At 39.1% G+C, this 21,513-nt stretch overlaps 4 protein-coding genes across 7 annotated transcripts in view; 2 read left to right on the top strand and 2 right to left on the bottom strand.

Moving 5' to 3' along the window:
* Positions 1-694: 694 nt before the first annotated feature.
* rbp5 (retinol binding protein 1a, cellular) lies at positions 695-4,217 on the top strand. Of its 2 annotated transcripts, XM_077598543.1 has the most exons (5): positions 695-954; positions 1,039-1,131; positions 2,449-2,633; positions 3,749-3,850; positions 3,962-4,217. In XM_077598543.1, exons 2-5 carry the CDS (start codon positions 1,056-1,058, stop codon positions 4,013-4,015), a joined length of 417 nt encoding a protein of 138 aa, XP_077454669.1. In that variant the 5' UTR covers positions 695-954; positions 1,039-1,055; the 3' UTR covers positions 4,016-4,217. The 2 variants fall into 2 exon arrangements, with proteins under 2 accessions (XP_077454669.1, XP_077454668.1); XM_077598542.1 differs by lacking the exon at positions 695-954 and having other exon boundaries at positions 964-1,131.
* Positions 4,218-4,910: 693 nt separating this feature from the next.
* On the bottom strand, positions 4,911-9,873 carry LOC144073035 (vesicle-associated membrane protein 3-like). Its single transcript, XM_077598544.1, has 5 exons — positions 9,429-9,873; positions 8,082-8,211; positions 7,864-8,022; positions 7,208-7,259; positions 4,911-7,094 (listed from the first exon to the last, which is right to left on the bottom strand). Coding segments are annotated over exons 1-5 (360 nt in total). The 5' UTR covers positions 9,431-9,873; the 3' UTR covers positions 4,911-7,077.
* Positions 6,186-20,696, top strand: lag3 (lymphocyte activating 3). The gene is given in 11 exon segments (XM_077598166.1): positions 6,186-6,480; positions 7,883-8,041; positions 9,764-11,927; positions 13,568-13,708; positions 13,844-13,885; positions 13,887-14,044; positions 14,830-14,894; positions 14,896-15,135; positions 15,174-15,411; positions 16,144-16,259; positions 20,565-20,696. Coding segments are annotated over 9 exon segments (1,200 nt in total). The 5' UTR covers positions 6,186-6,480; positions 7,883-8,041; positions 9,764-11,859.
* The window catches only part of plekhg6 (pleckstrin homology domain containing, family G (with RhoGef domain) member 6), a 49,018-nt gene continuing 48,174 nt past the window's right edge, over positions 20,670-21,513 (bottom strand). For all 3 annotated transcript variants that reach the window (XM_077598535.1, XM_077598534.1, XM_077598536.1), the window contains exon 17: positions 20,670-21,093. In XM_077598535.1, the coding sequence (XP_077454661.1) occupies positions 20,922-21,093 (172 nt within the window). In that variant the 3' untranslated portion in view covers positions 20,670-20,921. The remainder of the gene's footprint in view (positions 21,094-21,513) is intronic.

Below are 21,513 nucleotides of genomic sequence, written 5' to 3'. Positions count from 1 at the left end.
CTTTTACAACCTTCCCATCCCAATTATTCCAATTGAATTGAATTGTTTTTTTTTAATTAACCATAATTATTTATTGGAGAAGTTATACAGTTCATTGTTTCACTATTTTATTAATACGACAACCCCAAAACAAAAATAGAGTAACTTCTACCTTTGAATTCATTCTCGAATTATATGACCGCGATTAATCTCATGCAATTAACGTGTACTCATTTCCCAACTCTGTTTATTAGTTGACATCATTCAAGTCTGCTGAGTACGACATTTAAATTCATAAATGGATCGTGTACGGCAGGGGTAGTCGGACTCGGGTTGGTTCGCGGGCCGCTTTAACGTCAACTCGATTTCACGTGGGCCGGACCATTTTAGATATAATATTTAGATTTTTTTTATAAATGGATTAAAAGAACTGGATTAAAAGCCCTGAATATTCAGTTTTTATAGATCTAAAATGTTTATTTTAGCTTTTTTTAAAATATATTTTTAGATTTTACAATATGATTTTTGAACTAAAAACACAAGAAATGGATTAAAAAATTACAATTATTGATTTAAACGGAGGAAAATCAGGAAATTTGATATACATCTATACTCTTCATTTGAATTTGATCCTAAAACAGAAAGTCGGCACTCATCATTTACTTTCCCGGGCCACACAAAATGATACGGCGGGCCAGATTTGGCCCCCGGGCCGCCACTTTGACACATGTGGTGTACGGCAATGCGATTAATCGCCGTTGATCTTTCACGATTAAAATGCGGGATTATCGCTCGCCCATCCCTATTTCTTGTTGTGGTTCTAAAAGTGAGGCTTTCCCAGCATTAAGCCCCTCCCTCTCAAGTTGGACTGTGAAGCGACTCCCCCTCGGGTGAAAGGGGATTGAATGAAGCCGCCGCCCCTTTCTTCCCTCTTGCAAAAAGGACCAAAAAAAAGAAGGCGGCGAGCCTTCTTTTGTGAGTCATTGCCGCTTTCCAGAATCAACAAGTTAGTCGCTCGGACGACTCATTGGCTAAAACATCTTTTGAACATTTTCACAGGACAGCAGACAGACAGCATGTCCAAACCAGACTACTCTGGTATTTTTCACTTGGTGGAACAAGAGAACATGGATGCCTATCTCGCAGCTTTAGGTAAGAAAAGGCTTATTTTTCATCGCTCTGCCCCCCAGTTTAACTCATTCAGTGTCGTGGATGGACAATATTTCAGGTGGGAGGAGCTGGGAGTCGTCCGTCCTAGTTAACTCCTTGGTTGCCATTGAAAGCAATAGTGCACGTGTGTCAAAGTGGCGGCCCGGGGGCCAAATCTGGCCCACCGCATCATTTTGTGTGGCCCGGGAAAGTCAATCATGAGTGCCGTCTTTCTGTTTTAGGATCAAATCTAAATGAAGAGTATAGATGTATATTAAATTTCCTTATTTTCCCCGGTTTAAATCAATAATTGTCATTTTTTTAATCCATTTTCTGTTTTTTTAGTTCAAAAATCATTTTGTAAAATCTAAAAATATATTTAAAAAAGCTAAAATAAACATTGTTTTAGATCTATAAAAAACTGAATATTCAGGGATTTTAATCCATTTATTAAAAAAAATCTAAATATTATATCTAAAATGGTCCGGCCCGAGAACCAACCCGAGTTTGACACCCTTGCAATAGCGATTCAAAATTTGGTTGGGAAGGTCGGCAGCAAATTGTCCTTTTTTATGACAAAGAGATTAGATGCAAATTCAGTTGCTTTTTCGATCTACTAAATCAGGGGTGTCAAACTCATTCTTTTGTCGCGGCCCACATCGTAGTTTTGATTTCATTTGGAAGGCCGTTATGTCTTCCAAAATTACGTAATCGATGAATGAATTTTTCAATCGTGCTGATCGATAGATCATTTTTGGATGTTCAAATTAGTACAAATCTTTTGCAATTATTGATCTAAAAAGATTTGAACATGCTTTCTCGGGCCGCATAAAATGATGCGGCGGACCAGATTTGGCCCACGGGCCACCACTTTGACACCTGTGCACTAAATAAAAATAAAATTGTTATCTATTTGATGTATTTTTCAGTGTGTGATTATATTTCAATGCCATAATATTGCAAATTTATAAATTTAAAACAACAGCTAACTTTTGTCACAAATAGTTCCAAACAGAAAAAAAAAATGTAATTAAAACACAATTTGCTTTTTTATTAGAAGCAATGAAAAAGCGCGATAGACGTTCAATCCAGACTTAACATTGTGGACATTTATTTCAAAAGCTCTCGACGAAGGTTCACCTTTTAGCACCGTTGATGTCCAATTTCAATAATGAAATCTCCATTTGCAGCTGTGCATTAGAAGAGTGAGCTCATCACCACGTCCTCCAAGTGACCTCCAACAAACACATATACTCTGTGTGAAAAAAAGAAAAAGAACCGCCTATTTAACATTCAAGTCCACCCCTACTTTCTCCTCAGACATCAACTTTGCTCTGAGGAAGCTGGTGTGTCTACTGAAGCCCACCAAAGACATTTCTCACGATCCCGCCACGGGGGCCTTGAAGATCCGCACCCTCACCACTTTGAAGAACTTCAACATGGACTTTGTCATCGGGCAGGAGTTCACAGAAGACTTGGGCCCCGTGGACGGTCGCACGTGTCAGGTAGTAGAAAACAGAATTCCCCCTTCCCGGGCTTTGAAACGAGTCGGCCGGACCTCCTGCGGGGATTTTGTTGTTGCAGCCGCCTCCTGCCGTTCGGTTCACAAAGCCATGAGATGTGTGAAAGACCCCCAATAAAAACAATCGGAAATAACTAAATTCAGTAATACCTCGACACTTTACGGATCTAACTATTGCAGATTCATCACATCGCGGCTTTGGATCCACCAAATATATTTAAGAAAATGTTCTAGAATAGGAAACAATAACACAAACATGAAATGGGGACAAAAGGCAAGTCACAAATGGCCACTAGAGAACGATGTCTACCTTTAGGAGTTAAGTAATAGTACAAGAGAGGCTTTTAAAAGTCCAAATACAGTCGTACCTCTACTTACGAATTTAATTGGTTCCAAGACTTTGTTTGTAACTTGAAAATTTTCGTAAGTAGAGGGGTACTTTATATGTAAATTCTCTCATTTGTTCCACGGTCCTCACAAAACTACCAACTAGACCCTTTAAAATTGGTCAAAGTGTCCCAATTTTGCATGAAAGATGTGAGGAAACACAAAAATGAGAGAAAATTATAAGGGAATGATTTATTAATGTCTTAAAATAAATAAAGCATATGAAAATGTGCCCTGCGCTGCTGAAATATCTCCCTACGCGGCCGTTGTAGATGTAATGGCGGCAAGAGCCCGTTCTACCAGGGACAAAAGCCGTCCACTTTGTAGTACATTTTAGACTTTTGCGTGTGCCCCGTGTGTGTGTGCGTGAAAATATGTGCCACGTTGCATTTGTAGTTTTTAATCACTTAATAAGGGGAATTCTAAATAAAATAATGGATGAGAAAATGAATTTACTTTTTGGGGAATTTCGTAACTTGGATCTTTTTCGTATCTCGAGTCACTCATTTGCATATAAAAAAAATGTGTAACCTGAAACTTTCGTACCGAGAGGCATTCGTAAGTAGAGGTATGACTTTAATATTACGTTAACACCATAAAAACACTCCCTACATTGATGTTATTCACCTATTGCAACAGGTTGTGATAAACGAGATATTACTGTAGTACAGATAGAAAATTCAGCCCCTTTTTCTGCCCTCCCCCCTTCAGACCACCGTCAGCTGGGAAGGCGACAAGCTGGTTTGCGTACAGCGAGGCGAGAAAGAAGGCCGAGGATGGACGCACTGGCTGGATGGTGACAAACTGCATTTGGTGAGCAAAAAACACTTACAAAGGGGATGGTGCGAGGCTCCTCTATCGATTGTCACTGTTAATTAAACGCCTCCTTCGTCTTCTCCTAATGGCTTTTTTCCTTCTCCGCAGGAGATGAGAGTGGAAGGCGTCGTTGCTAAGCAGGTCTTCAAAAAGGCTGATTGAAGTCCCACTATTGACGCGCAGTGTAAGCGCTTTAGAGCAAGTAGTCAAGGTACATCCATTTTAATGTTTACATTTACACAGCAGTATGTACTTCAACTAGAAGAAGAATTTATGAAGCATTTGTCTCTTATTGTAGATTTTAAGGTCCTTCATGAAAAACAAATAAACTTCATTTTAAAAAAAAACAATGGAACACACGTGACCCTTATCTCGTATCATTTCAAATGAGTTGTCATGTTGACTTTGATCAACATTGTAAAAAAAGTTGTCTTATCGGATCTATTTATGCTAGCGATGTACGGAAAGTAGGGCTGGGCAATGGGCGCTAATTTTAATCGGGAGTAATCGTGCGAGTTTAATTGTGATAAGATCTTTTTGGACTGTAATACATTCAAAAGTATTGGGGGGTGTGGGTTCAAATCCAGGTTGGTCCACCTGTGGGGAGTTTGCATGTTCGCCCCGGGCATGCGTGGGTTTTCTATGGGCACAGTAATCCCTCGATTATCACGGTTAGTGTAGACCAGACATGGCCACGATAAATGAAAAACTGCAAAGTAGGGTCACCCCTATTTTAAAAATAAAAATGAAAAAATATTATTATTTTTTACTTCAGTGTTGAGTTCTAGTAGCAAGGGGGAGTGGCTTCTGATTGAGAGTTTCAGCATGGATTTTCACATTTTTATGAACTTACAAAAAAAAAACAATCAACAAATAAAAATTTCCCACAGAAAAAAAACGTAATGTAGTGAAGCTGCGATATTCGAGGGATTACTGTATTAATTGGGGAAAAATCCAATTCTGTCAATTTTCCATGCACTAAACAAGCATGTTAGCATTGGGAAGCAACTGATAAAGTTTTCTGTCCTTTTGAAATGAAAACAAATCCAGAAAACAATTTCATTGACTTCTTTTATTGGCATCAGCAAAATTGTCAAGCATGCAATTATTCTTGCAAACATTTTCACCTCTCGCTGCATTTTCCTGTAAAACACCAAATGTCTTCCCTCCCAAATGATACCGTGTTATCATATCGTTAGTTTGTCAGCTAAAGCTATGCAGAAATGATTTATCCCATTAAAATTAGTCTTAGGTGGAATCAAAATAAGCATATTTACTCATGTGGGTTGACTACTTGACACAGAAATCCGATGAACGATGGATCCGAGGGTGACGCTTTTTGAGGACGGTCTGAGTTACATGAAGTTAAGGGTTAAAAGACGTCGACATTTGGCACTGGGGAGCGTGTGAAACAATGAGTGGAAGCAATCGTGTGGTTATTAGGACAGAAAATGACCGTGTTTGCCATGCAAACAGGAAACAAAGCTCACTCTGCCTGACCTTGTGTTAGTGCAAGTGATAGAAAAGCAGCGTTGACATTGACATTGTTGAATTTCTATCCGAGTTTCCATGTAGAAATGCCTTTAAATGCTTCACTCTAGCCTTGACCATTAAAATGCTTCCTCTTTCTATACAAAACAATGGTGATATGGCTCTTATGCTTTTTGCACTGCAATCATGTCGATTGTTTTTCCTTGGCTCTCGCTTTCTGGAAAAAAACATTTTTCATCCTACAGTCTGTTGCACTTCTCAGTTTCACCACTAGATAAACCTCGTCGCTTAAAAGTCCTTCTCCATGAGTTGAGGGGTCTAAACCGGCCAACATGTTAAAACCAATGTAGGTAATGATGTCCAATTTTGATATTTCATCCTTGCTAGGCCTCCCACTCAAAATGGATTTGACATGATTTGACGTCAATAGTAGCCAATAGGTTAATCAATATATATGAAACTTTTTTTTTTTTTTTTACTGATGATTTGATTGTGCCAGATTCCCGGATTGGTCGGTCGGGGACATCCAGAGGTGGGTAGAGTCGCCGAAATATTTGCTCAATAGTAGTGGTACTTCAAAATTATACAACCCAAGTGAAATTACAAGTAGTCAACCAAAGAAATTTCTCAAATACACACAGTTAATTCAAATAATATTACAAAATAGACCAAAAGAAATCTACAGAACTGAAACATCAACTGTCCAAAGAGCATTAGCAGCCTCTAGTGGAGAAAACATTTACTACAATGAAATCAAAATGATCATATTGTTGCGACATTGGTGAATCTCTCAAAACTAATATGTAGAATAAACAGAGCTGCCAAATACAACGAATCTTCCATATTTTACTACGACAGCTTTTACCAAACTATCAAATACGCATTTTGTATTTAAACTACAAAAATAATCAAGCAATGTTTATTTTCCCAGCAATTTAAATGGGGAAAAATGAAAATGTTAAGTTTTTGGCTCGCCATTATAACTTCCGTGTTGATTTATTTCGAAACGCAACATCATGTTTTCCATGTTGCACTTTGCGTGGATTTATTTTGAAAGTAGCGTTACTCACTTCCTTTTCATACATTCTCATCAGCTGTTTCAATCAGCCTGCTAATTATGTCCACAAAACAAAAACGTGAGTACTACTAGTTGCTTTTCTCTTTGTTTTGTATTTCTTTAGAACAACGAACTATTAAAAAGGGAAACTATTAGAAAAACATTAGAAAATAAGATAATATTGAGCGTTATTATTGTACGCGTCGCTGGTAAAACGCCACTCGGAAAAAAAACGTCACAAAATCAGAAAATTCTCTTTACCCACTACGAAATATGATTTTTGGCAGCTCTGAATAAAGAGGGAAAATGTCAAAGTAGTGGGGCCACGCAAAAGTAAAAAGTATAGCGTAGTAAAACTACTTTTAAAAGTACATTTTGGTGAAAAAAATGACTCCAGTGGGTCGCAAATGTACTGCGTTACTACTACCCACCACTGGGAACATACCCAACACCCGGAAGTGACATAAGTGACGGAGTTTAAGAAGAAAACTGGGGCAAAAGAAAGGAAACTAGCAAGGAAAGAAGGCCATAAAAAGGAAAAAATATACAGTGGATACTATTGTAAGATGGCATGACGTGTAAGGAGAGAAGGGTTAAAAGGTAGATTTTTTTATGCACTGTCATCCATCTCATCAACAATCTCAAGTCCATATTCATCCTTTTTTACCGGCCAAGCTCAGTAGAAGAAGTACACTGCAGAGAAGGAGAGACAGGAAGTCATTACTCTAATGGTCCTTTGCAATAAATCATGCAATATGTCAGACAAGAAGGCAAAAATCAAACTGCAGATGCGGTCGTGTACTCACAGAAAATGATTCCAACCACGATGACGCCAATAATGCCCATCATAATCATCATCTGAAAAGAGAAAAAGGCTTTGCTAGTAGGGGGTAACGGGTTGCTTGACACAACGAGCGGTGTGGATTGGAATCGCAATTGAGCTTGAGTGTTTTGTCACATCACTTTGAGAAAACAAGGTCACTTTCAAAATGTTAAAGTACTATTTTTTTCTCTTTTTGGACTTCAACACAGTAAGTTTCTAAAGCTGTGATTCACACTAAGATAGCTAGCTGGTAGCTTAGCTTTTAGCCAAAAAGGTGAGTATTTTTGCCACGCTTTGGCTGCATCCGTAAATGTTAAAGTAAAATTAGAATGTGGAATAATGAGAAAAGGTCAATGTGCAGTGCCTTGAGAAAAAATAATGGGGAAAAATATGAATATTCTATTTCAGGATCCCCACAATAACAAGTGACAACCAAGTGTCAAGATGTCCCTTATGGATGACAAGTAACTATGGAAAAAAAGTGTAAAAAGTGAAAAAGGATGTCAAATTCAAGCCAAAATAATAATCCCTACTTTAATTAATGAATAATTATTCTAAGACGTGACCGTGGAAAGATATATAATTGTGACCACTGACCCCATTCTCCCCTTAATACTTACTCAATGCTAATATGCTAACCTTGCAATTCTTCCACCAGTACTTGTTCTTGAGCTTGGCCGCGCAGCTTTCGAACTGCGACGCGCCCGCCTGGAGAGCGTCCGCTCGGTCGTCCAGCTCTGAGAGCTTCTGGTCCCGCTCCAGAACCTTGTCCACGTTCACCCTCATGATGTCCACCACCTCGACGGCAAAGTTTTCGGTGAGTAGAGGACAAACGGGACTTACCGGGCGCGATTTACCTCCTCCACTTGGGCTTGCGTTTGCTGTAGCCTGCGGTTGCTGGAGGTGTTGGGAGGTCCGCCCCCTGGGGGGCCACCTTCTGGACCGGGGGCTCCCGGGGCGCCGGGCGCTGCGGCATCTGGGGCGGACCTAAAAAATAAAAATAAAAATAAAAAAATGCCTTTTTAAGCACTTAAAGTATAGTTGAACAGACTCCCTTCCCTGACTTCCGATAAATCCCCTTTTTTAAAAGAAAAAAAATAGTTTTACCATATTCACATAGAAGAAGGGTTACAAACTTGTGGCCCAGGGGCCAATTGCGGCCCCTATTTGGGATCCAATCCAACAATTGATTTTGTCTGCATGCATTTGGTGGTGGGCAATAAACTTTAAAAAAAATGTTTAACATTGTTTTAATTTAAGGCCCCATTTTAGTGTGGAAATCAAATTTTGATATCATGATGAATAAAATAAATTTGAAAAATCGGCAAATTAAAACAAAATCCATCAGATTAAATCTTTGGTTGCCATTGGTTGCCTAAAACTGATAAAAATACTCAAAGCCATACTACAATATAAAAAAAAAATGGCGATGTAGTACTCTCATCCTTCTTAGAAGTTATTCAATGACACATTTGAACAAGGAAACACTTGCTTACATAATGATCGAAATTATATATTTAATTCTGTGATGTGGGAGCCCGCATACCATCACTAGTTCTCATCGCCCAATCAGAACTGAGCATTTAGTCATCCATTTTTTTAATAGTTTGGCAGTACTACCCCACAAGAAAAGCCTACCCTAAACTACAATCTTTAGTCCCACTTTCAACTCACTACAGGCCCAGTTACGTTCATAATATTTAGAATATGTGTTGTTGTAGTAAGTACAAGAAGAAAATGCATCTTAAAACACCCTGTAATGGTAATAGACGGATGGCATTGCCGTTAAACAGCACTTATATAAGGATGCTTAAAGTGACTTCAGTACAAACCTAATTCATATATAGATACTGAAATCAACAAACAGAAAGCTAAAAAAATCTAGTAAAAAAAACCCGAAAACTCACTGTCAGCCCATATTAAGAATGTGTGTTGTTGTTGTTGTTGTTGTTGTTGTGAGTAAGTGAAGAAAATATACATTAAAACATCCTCTCACGGAAATAGATGTCCAATCCATTTGAACTTGGCAGCCAAAGAGTTAAAAAAAAACACTCATGCAAGGATGCTCAAAGCGATTTCAGCACTAACGTAAATGCGCGTTCATGTTTCTAGACTAAAATCAACAGAAAGTTTCATTTAATTTTTAATCCGTGATTTGAGCATCAGCCCAAATGATAAATCAATCCGCATCAACGCGCACTCACATTTTCTATGCAGCTGCTTGTGCTGACTCAGCAGAGCTTCCAAAGTCCAGCGATGAAACCCAAGGCGCAAGAATCAAAGCAAAACAACACAAAAAATCCAAACCATAGAGTAGTTTCCCCCAAAACACATCAAAGTGCCGCAGTGCAGCAGCCCCCCCCAAAAGCAGCGAGTCAGCAAATTGAAGTCAGCTGAGTGATGCTGAGTACTTCTCCTCAGCATCCGCTTAAGGAAAGGGAGGGAGAAAAAAAAAATCTAAAAAATCAAAACGCCACTGATTCAATGCACGAATATCCGCTCCAGAAGCTGATTTGTTGTGTTTGCTGCTTTCCTTCAGAGGCCGCCGTGTGTGGAAAAGCCGGAGTGATGCGCCGCTCGCTGCTGCTGCTGCAGTATTGCGTCGACTTCCTCTCCCACCTTGCTTTCCCCACTTGGACTCGGAAGCTACAGTGCGGTACTACCCCCACTCACCCGTCCCTCCCCCCTTCTTCCCCCTCCCCCAGCTGCACACTTTGCAGTACTGCAGCGACGCTTTTCGAGAAAGTGGACGTCACTGCGGTGCATGCTTGGGTTTGCGTGTGTGCTGTGGGGGGTGGGGGGGGGCTTGTTTTTTTTACTTTACAGTTAGAGCTAATAATATGGTGGTAGGGAAGCTATGGCTCGTGAGCCGTACGTGGCTCTTGGTGGGTGTGTCATCCCTCGAATATCGTGGTTAATAATAATAATAATAATAGGACATAGGCCCTGTCGTCATTATCAACAACAAAAAAAGCCTACTTGTCATCACACCCAGAAACTGCGTGTGACGAAATTGGTGGTGCTTCTCCATAAGCTGCGTTTACTCGGCAAAAGACCTAAATAAGTGATAGTTACGGAATCTTGTAATTTGGCATTCTGCTGTTATGGATACAGGTCACTTACTTCTCACTGTCTTTCACTTACCTTCAGTCAGCTAGTAGGAGGCAGATCACCACCCAAACATCTTTTCATATTACCGCAAAAGGGAATGTGTGTTATGTTACCGCAAATTTAGAGTTCTGATGGATGTGGGGAAAAAACTGTCCTTAAGCCTATTTGTCCGTGCTTTGTGGGACCTATAGCGTCTGCCAGAGGGCAGCAGCTGGAACAGATTGTGACCAGGGTGGTAAGGGTCCCCTATGATGTTCCTGGCTCTGCTGAGGTAACGAGGGCTGGCAATGTCTTCCAGTGAGGGCAGAGAGCAGCCGACAATCCTCTGGGCAGTGTTAATCACTTTCTGCATGGCCTTTTTGTCAGCCGCCGTGCTTCCAGCGTACCACACTGTGATGCAGTACGCCAGGATGATCTCTACAGTGGTTCTATAGAAGGATTAATGTAGACATGGCCGCGATAATCGAAAAATTGCGAAGTAGGGTCACCCCTATTATAACTTTTTTTTTCTTCTATGCTGAGTCCTAGTAGCAGTGGCTTCCACTTACGAGTTTCAGCGTGGATTTTCACATGTTTATGAATTTATAAAAATATATCTTTTTAATTAATAGCAGGTAAATCGCAAAGTAGTGAATTTGCGATAAGCGAAGATCCGATACATGGCTCTCCGTTAACTTGTGAGGTAAATTATGGAAACCGCTGGTGACAGAGCTGACCCGAACGCGCCAATAGGAGCATCACGTCAGCACTTGAGACCCCCACACTACCTCTAACGTCATAATTCTTTTCATTAGACTCTTCTGCATGCAGACTCTCATTGATTCGCCCAGAAACAGTATTTAGAAGCTCTGGTTGGCTCCTAAAATGATTTGTGCAGACAAAAATACATATTGATCGTTTTAAAAGGATAATATACTGCAGCAAAGCAATTCTTTAGTGTCAAGGAATGATTTTTCTCCCATCTTAAAATAATATTCGAAAGCGCACGTTTATGACTAATTTTTAAATCTATAAATGATGTCACTTTCTTTATAATGCCGTGTTTTCAAATATAGCATTCCCATTTTTAGAAATTAAATAGAAAACAACTAACATGTTTTATGAAAAAAAAAAACAAGAATGACTGCAATGTTTATTTAACATTTAATGTATATGTATGCAGTCACTATATTCAATGTAACATTCGTATTGTTTACTTATACAGAATACCCAGATAGTAACAACCTAAGAATCGATTAGTGATTTCAACTCCTTGAATTGCATAATTCTAGGCAAATGTACATTTTCTGGCAACAAATGTTCCACAAATAGTGCTTGCTTGTCGACACTTGTATTTGATGACCATATATTTAAAAAAAAACAACAAAAACTACAACAGAGCACAGAATTGCATCAGACGCTTTTGCGACACGTTAGCGATGTTTGCCATAACGGTTAAAGCGTCTGTAGAGGAAGCGAATCCTCTTCTCCATATTGTGTCTTTCCAGGGTCATCATTCGGTTTCCCACCATCCTTTTCTTCCTGATGAGACGCTGCAGCTCGTTGCCGCGGAAACCCTTCAGCCAAACGGGGGCCATGATCATATCTTTGGGGTGAGCTTTGAAATCTCCTGCAGACAAAACAGAAAAAAAACCTCATTTCAATTTGGATCATTGAATGGATTGGACGTCTACAGCCGCCAATGGCAGCTTGGACCTCTAAACACGAAGAACATATTTACCTAAAATTCCTATATTGTCATATAATCCATACATGCTTCTTTTCTCATTCCACCTATCGACCGGCTTGTGGTCGGGGTTGAGAAGCAGGGTTAAATGCTGGTATGGACCTGTAAAGGTTAACATTTAAGAACCGGTTTAGACATTAGACAATAACGTACATATAAGAAGACATTTGCATTCAGATACGGTAAAGACTGGCCTTAAATCGGGGACGTGCTGTTTCGTACTTACCGGTGCATAAAGTTCGAGCTATGCCCGGCAGAGTCCCAGCCGACCGACAGAAAGAAACTCCGGCTTGTAACAAGCCGCCCAAAGCTAACATGATTTGTGCTAAAATAAAAATATAGCTACTGTAGAATAGCGCGTAGTTTTAGCGTCTGTCCGCTAGCGTGTGCATTGACCCTGCTTGTAGCTTGAGCTAGCACGTTGAACTAACTTTAAGTCTTAAAAGGAAAAAAAAAGCATCTCGGTGTCACGCCGAAAGTTGAATTTAGCTCTTTTCACTCGCAGCAAAGTGGATAAATTAGTTGCTAGAACGATAAACACTACAATAAGTAAAGTTTGACGTTCGAGAAGCTACGTTATAGCATGCTAGCCAAGGACGCGGCCATCTTTACGTATAATCCCGCAATGCATTGCGCCTCGGGTTGCAAAATTTGTACATAAAATATGTCATTAATAATAATACATTATCATAATCCATGTGATAATTTAAGATATGTTGTTAGTGATTTTCTAGCCTTTTTTGCTGCCGCTGGAAATGTTGTCTTTGTTCTGAAAAAATATTTCAAGTGTAAATATAAATATACATATATGTATGTAAATATTGTAGCCCTCATTTTTACTGGATAAACATCTTCTGTTTAACATGTCAGTGGAAGGATTTCGTGTTGCACCCTTTTAAAAGCAGCCACAATTGACACCAGTTTTTGTTTTTTTAATGGAAAATATATATCAGAGCAACGGTGAAAAGTGCTGACATAATTACAAAATGTCTTCTGTGCCAGGAATTGTCAGTGGAACATTTTCTATCATCAGCACGACTTTCGACTAAATTCTAGCGCCATACCTGTCAACCTCTGCCGATAACTGCCCTTATAAATGATTATGATTCCCCTTACAAACCACCCAAAAACCTTACAAACACCGTACGACTCGTACGAGTCGTACGGTGTTTGTAAGGTTTTTTGGGGGTTTGTAAGGGGAATCATAATCATTTATAAGGGCAGTTATCGGCAGAGGTTGACAGGTATGTAGTGCTGACAAGCACCCCATTAGTATATCACTCATGCAATTTCTGCAAATTACATCTTACAGTTTCCATGCCACCAAAACTCCTCCCCCTCTCCTATATTAAACGCTGATTCACGCAACGTTACCAAAATCTCCTGCATAGTGTAAAGATTTGAAAAAGTGCAACTCAAAATGCTTCTGCTCTGTTGGATCTTTTCTCTGATTAAGTTTTCAGGTATTTAAATGTTGTTGTTTTTTGTCATTATTGATTTTTTTAGGTGCCTGAATTCTGAACTTTATCCAGAAGGTCATGATAAAGTCCAAGAGGTGTTGGCAAAATCCAACTCCCAGGTTGTTCTTCCCTGCGATTGTCACGTGATGTCATCACTCTCCATCGTCTGGACCAAAGAGAACCAAGGGTAAGACAAATGACTGGGGGAGGCTGCTAGCGGATTGATCGTATCAGCAATACCAAAGTCCCACTATCAAAAATCAAATCTAGTTTATAGTCGATGGAGCTCATTGCCAACGTGCCGCCACTTTTCCGTCCACAGAATCGTATGGAGGCAACTAAGAAGCGGCTTGCAGTTTTGGGGCTTCAGATCGTGCCCGATGCCCCCGCTGCCAGCAAACGGCGGGTGACTGCGGCTTGCTGATGAGCGACGTCCAAGAAGGGGATGCCGGGGTCTACACTTGCGAGTTTCAGAGCTGGGGACAGTTTGTCTCGCGCTCGGTCACGCTGAGGGTCATCAAAGGTAACAAACAATTACTTCATTTGGATTTTTTTTAGGTCCGATATTGATGGGGATGGAGATCAAAACCACCTTTAAAAAAAACAAGTGTACTGATACATCAAATCCATCTAAAACGCAGAGTAATTTTCTAATTTGTTCTCTATTAAATCAGGCCTGTAAAGTCAGTGTGTTGTTGGGGATGTGTACACTTTTTTTTTTTTATCAACTCCTCCGCTATTTGTGCACGATTACAATGGAGATGCACTATTTTGAGCCTGGATTTTTTTTTTTTTATCAGGGCTGATGAAATTTATTGGTATCTGTTAATTTTATTTATCAATTAATTTTATCCACATTTTTGGTAACGTTTCCAGCTTTTTCAGCCTGTTTGCAGTTTATCCACACTGCTTACAGGTTTCCCACACTTTTACCAGTTAGCCATTATTTCTGCACGTTGTTGACCGTGTGTACACTTTCCTTTTTTAATCAGCTAAGCTGTTTTTCTTCTATGCTTACATTCAACTTTAGTAGGTTTTATTGTTGTCATTTATTGACTACAACATTTAGGGACTCGTTTTTGATTCTTTTTGTTTTTACGGCTTCTTAATTAATTAATTGGAGACTTGAATTTGGAAGGTGGTTAGAAATTAGCCAGTCGAGGTCACGTGGATTCTTCCGTTTTTTTTTTACTGTGTTCACCAATTTTTGCTAACGTTACCTGCTTTTCCACCCCGTAACCGTTTTTAAAATGTTTTTCCCAAAATGTTTTGCCAGAGACTGAATTTGAAGTTTGCTTCCTCTCCTAGGAATCATCCACCTATCCCGAGATGACGCAAAGGTCTACGCCGCGGTAGGATCTTCAGCCAAGCTCCCCCTGTGTGTTCTCTCCCGGTTTGAACCTCTCCGAAGCCACCTGGCGGAAACTGGAGCCCGGCTCTGCGTTCCGCCTCCTTCCTTCTGCCGGGGCTATTCTGGACCAGTCGGCTCATTTAAACGGCATCCGCCTCGAAGGTGAGGGAACGTATAGTTGTTCCGCCTTTGTCGGAGGACAAAACATTTCTCGGAAAGTACGGCTCGTCGTGGCTAAAAGTGAGTCAAGTGATCTTTTCGCCGTTTGTGGCTCTTGTTCATTCGAATCGCTGGCCCGCAGTCGACCAAAGCGGAGGACAGGCACACGTTGATCTGTCAGCTGACGGACACCAGTGAGGTCATTCGCTACCGGTGGGTCTGCGTCACCTACGACTCAAGCGGCGCCCAATGGGTGAAGTCTCTTCAGTGAGGAAAGACGTTACGATTGAGCGAGGCGGCCCTCGAGGACGCCAACCACTTGGTGTGCCAGTTTTACGGCGCAGAAGGACTACTAGGAAACGTAACAATGCCTCAAACAGGTAAATCATGTCATATGAAAACGAGTCTTCCCTAATTATAGTTCGGTGCTCTTTCTACTTATATTCAGGTTATGAAATGTTGTCTCAGGATAGGAAAGAAATTCAAGTTACGAAACGCATGACCTCAAAAATTCAAATATTCCCGAAACGTAAACACACTTGCAGAATCTTGTATTTTACTTTGAAATCGGCACGCTAGAGTTGCTCTCCCATTTGGATATCTCCCAACATACCTCTGGCCTTCCATTGAAAAGGAGGTGATTGGCTCTCCATGGTACTTTTCATATCCCTCGTTCAAACACGCTGTTTTGTGAGATTTTCCGACTTTGCTTAATGCAACTTTATTCTTAGTTTTTTTTGTCACGGGACCAAAAATGGTTATTCCAGGTCTGAGTAAAAATAAAAGTTCACGAATCAGGCTATTGCCCAGTTTGCCGGCATTGCGCATTTTAGGAAAAGTCATCAAAGGCTATTGTCGTTGGATCAACATTTCAGCAAACGTAATAGGATTTTAGGTTATGTTGTGTGTTTACATACGTGTAGGTGTGTTTTCTCAGCTGGCAAACGTTTGCCTCCTGATCTGATTTAGCTAGTAGTATTGTGAACCTTGGAACAACTTAAACAGAAGTAAAATATAATTCAACTTACAAAACCACTTTTGTAAAGAACTATTTTGGTAAGTAGAGGAAGCACTGTATTTATTATTTGTTACTGTTTTCTTTTATATCGCAGGTGACTTGAGTGAGTCGGCAGGCCGGTCATACACAGCTTGGGTAGCACTTGGAGTCGGTGCTCTGCTGCTCCTTCTGCTTTTGTGTCTGGCTAAGTCATACAAAAATCACCAGAGGGTAAGACAAGAATTTTTCACTTCTAATTTTGTTTCATGTGAAAAAGACAACTGTTTAAATATCTATCTAATAAGGAAAGAAATAGCAGAAATGTCTTTCTTCCATGTATATATGTTTATGTATGTGTATATATGTGTGTAAAAATGTATGTACATACATACATATGTATATACATACATACGCATGTGTGTATGTACATACGCATGTGTGTATGTACATACATACATATGTATGTATGTACATACATACATACATAATGTATGTATGTATGTACATACATACATACATACATATGTATGTATGTATGTACATACATATGTATGTATGTACATACATACATACATATGTATGTATGTATGTACATACATACATATGTATGTATGTATGTACATACATACGCATGTGTGTACGTACGTACATACGCATGTATGTATGTATGTACGTACGTACATATGTATGTATGTACGTACATACGTATGTATGTACGTACATACGTACGTACGTACGTACGTATGTATGTATGTACGTACATACGTATGTACGTACGTACGTATGTATGTATGTATGTACGTACGTATGTACGTACGTATGTACGTACGTATGTACGTACGTATGTACGTACGTATGTATGTACGTACGTATGTACGTACGTATGTACGTACGTATGTACGTACGTATGTATGTATGTACGTACGTATGTATGTACGTACGTATGTACGTATGTACGTATGTACGTACGTACGTACGTATGTATGTACGTACGTATGTATGTACGTACGTACGTATGTATGTACGTACATACGTATGTATGTACATACATACGTATGTATGTACATACGTATGTATGTACATACATACGTATGTATGTACATACATACGTATGTATGTACATACATACGTATGTATGTACATACATACGTATGTATGTACATACATACGTATGTACGTACATACATACGTATGTACGTACATACATACGTATGTACGTACATACATACGTATGTACGTACATACGTATGTATGTACGTACATACGTATGTATGTACGTACATACGTATGTACGTACGTACTTATGTATGTACGTACGTACTTATGTACGTACGTACGTACTTATGTACGTACGTACGTACTTATGTACGTACGTACGTACGTACTTATGTACGTATGTACGTACGTACGTACTTATGTACGTACGTACGTACGTACTTACGTACGTACTTATGTACGTACGTACGTACTTATGTACGTACGTACGTACTTATGTACGTACGTACTTATGTACGTATCTACGTACGTACTTATGTACGTACGTGCGTACGTACTTATGTACGTACGTGCGTACGTACTTATGTACGTACGTGCGTACGTACTTATGTACGTACGTACGTACTTATGTACGTACGTGCGTACGTACGTACGTACTTACATATGTATGTACGTACGTACGTACGTACATATGTATGTACGTACGTACGTACGTACATATGTATGTACGTACGTACGTACGTACATATGTATGTACGTACGTACGTACGTACATATGTATGTACGTACGTACGTACGTACATATGTATGTACGTACGTACGTACGTACATATGTATGTACGTACGTACGTACGTACATATGTATGTACGTACGTACGTACGTACATACGTACATACGTACATATGTATGTACGTACGTACGTACATACGTACATATGTACGTGCGTACGTACGTACATACGTACATATGTACGTGCGTACGTACATACGTATGTGCGTACGTACATATGTATGTACGTACGTACATACGTACATATGTATGTACGTACGTACGTACATATGTATGTACGTACATACATATGTATGTATGTACGTACGTACATATGTATGTACGTACGTACATATGTATGTACGTACGTACATATGTATGTACGTACGTACATATGTACGTATGTACGTACGTACATATGTACGTATGTACGTACGTACATATGTACGTATGTACGTACGTACATATGTACGTATGTACGTACGTACGTACATATGTACGTATGTACGTACGTACGTACATATGTACGTATGTACGTACGTACATACATATGTACGTACGCACATACATATGTACGTACGCACATACACATACATATGTATGTACGTACGTACGTACATACATATGTATGTACGTACGTACGTACATATGTATGTACGTACGTACGTACGTACATACATATGTATGTACGTACGTACGTACGTACATACATATGTATGTACGTACGTACGTACGTACATACATATGTATGTACGTACGTACATACGTATGTATGTACGTACGTACATACATACATATGTATGTACGTATATACATATGTATGTACGTACATACATATGTATGTACGTACGTACATATGTATGTATGTACGTACGTACATATGTATGTACGTACATACATATGTATGTACGTACGTACGTACGTACATATGTATGTACGTACGTACGTACGTACATATGTATGTATGTACGTACGTACGTACGTACATATGTATGTACGTACGTACATATGTATGTACGTACGTACATATGTATGTACGTACGTACATATGTATGTATGTACGTACGTACGTACGTACATATGTATGTACGTACGTACGTACGTACATACATATGTACGTACGTACGTACGTACGTATGTACGTACGTACGTACGTACGTATGTACGTACGTACGTACGTACGTACGTACGTACATACATATGTATGTATGTATGTATGTACGTACGTACGTACGTACATACATATGTATGTACGTACGTACATATGTACGTATGTACGTACGTACATATGTACGTATGTACGTACGTACATACATATGTACGTATGTACGTACGTACATACATATGTACGTACGCACATACATATGTACGTACGCACATACACATACATATGTATGTACGTACGTACGTACATACATATGTATGTACGTACGTACGTACGTACATACATATGTACGTACGTACGTACGTACATACATATGTATGTACGTACGTACGTACGTACATACATATGTATGTACGTACGTACGTACGTACATACATATGTATGTACGTACGTACATACGTATGTATGTACGTACGTACATACATACATATGTATGTACGTATATACATATGTATGTACGTACGTACATATGTATGTATGTACGTACATATGTATGTATGTACGTACGTACATATGTATGTACGTACATACATATGTATGTACGTACATACATATGTATGTACGTACGTACGTACGTACATATGTATGTACGTACGTATGTATGTACGTACGTACGTACGTACATATGTATGTACGTACGTACATATGTATGTACGTACGTACATATGTATGTATGTACGTACGTACGTACGTACATATGTATGTACGTACGTACGTACGTACATACATATGTACGTACGTACGTACGTACGTACATACATATGTATGTACGTACGTACGTACGTACATACATATGTATGTACGTACATACATATGTATGTACGTACATACATATGTATGTACGTACGTACATATGTATGTACGTACGTACATATGTATGTACGTACGTACATATGTATGTACGTACGTACATATGTATGTACGTACGTACGTACGTACGTACATACGTACGTACGTACATATGTACGTACGTACGTACATATGTACGTACGTACGTACATATGTATGTACGTACGTACGTACATATGTATGTACGTACGTACGTACGTACATATGTATGTACGTACGTACATATGTATGTACGTACGTACGTACGTACATATGTATGTACGTACGCACGTACGTACATATGTATGTACGTACGCACGTACGTACATATGTATGTACGTACGTACGTACGTACATATGTATGTACGTACGCACGTACGTACATATGTATGTACGTACGCACGTACGTACATATGTATGTACGTACGCACGTACGTACATATGTATGTATGTACGTACGTACGTACATATGTATGTACGTACGTACGTACATACATATGTATGTACGTATGTACATACATACATATGTATGTACGTACATACATATGTATGTACGTACGTACATACGTATGTATGTACATACATATATACGTATGTACGTACATACATATGTACATATGTATGTACGTACATACATATGTACATATGTATGTACACGTATGAATGTGTACATATGTGTATATATTGCTTTCATATTTTATATATGGGTTTGTGTTTGCATTAATGTGTATGTATGTAATTTCTAGCAACCTATTTTTGATGGTTTTCTGCCTTTCAGAGAAAAATAATCCTTGGGTACACCGCACTGGAGTGAATTCTCTACATGGAGTCCAACGAACGTGTGGCAAGAGAACACAGTCAAGCGAAGAAAGGAAACCCAGGCTTTGAGATCCCACACAACATTCATTAAAACTTTTGGGGGGAAACATATATTTTTTTTTACCTTTTCACATTTTAAGTTTCCCTATTTCATCACATGGTTAAATAAGTTTAGTGGTGGGAATTACAAAAAAAAGTATATTACACAGAGACAAGACATAGCAATATAAATAGTTGTATGAATTAACACCCAAAACTGCTCCAAAAAGTAAACTTGGAGAAAATCTAAAGTCGACATCTCGTTACAAGTAAGCGTTCACACTTCATTATAATAGAAGTCTTCTTGCTCGGATTGATTCCACAATGTCAAGGCGTGATTAATATGCTCCAGTAGACTTCTGGTTTCTGGATTGTCATATTCCATCACCTCCTCATCCTGGACACACCATCTGGCTAAGTCCACGTTGATGCCATTTGTAAACGGAAGACTAATGCGACACAGCAAAGGACAGCATTAAATGTCTTATCGTAATATATGCAATTGATCATTATTGAAATGGCGGACACTTTACATTCCATCAGACAAAAAATGTCTTTCTTGATTTGTCAACAGAACTTGCCCCAAAACAATAAATGAATGATTATTTATCATGGTTTTGTCTTACTGGGTACCATTCCTGAGAATAGCTAACATTAGTAAAAATATTCCAACCCTCTTATTTGTTCCTGTAAATTGGCAAAGTATTGTAAATAACTGAATAAATGAGCTAATAAAGATTTTACTGCATATCTAAAGCTGATGGATTGGAAGCAAAAAATGAAAATCTGAAAAATTAAGGTTTACTTTAGATGAATTTGGAAGGCCAAATGTACTCCAAGTCCTAAATAGTCCAATTCAAAGTCGTTTC

Source organism: Stigmatopora argus, chromosome 4, assembly GCF_051989625.1.
Source record: "Stigmatopora argus isolate UIUO_Sarg chromosome 4, RoL_Sarg_1.0, whole genome shotgun sequence".
Lineage (NCBI taxonomy): Eukaryota > Metazoa > Chordata > Actinopteri > Syngnathiformes > Syngnathidae > Stigmatopora > Stigmatopora argus.
Note: the sequence above shows the minus strand (reverse complement) of the source record. Positions and strands in the feature narration are given on the sequence as shown.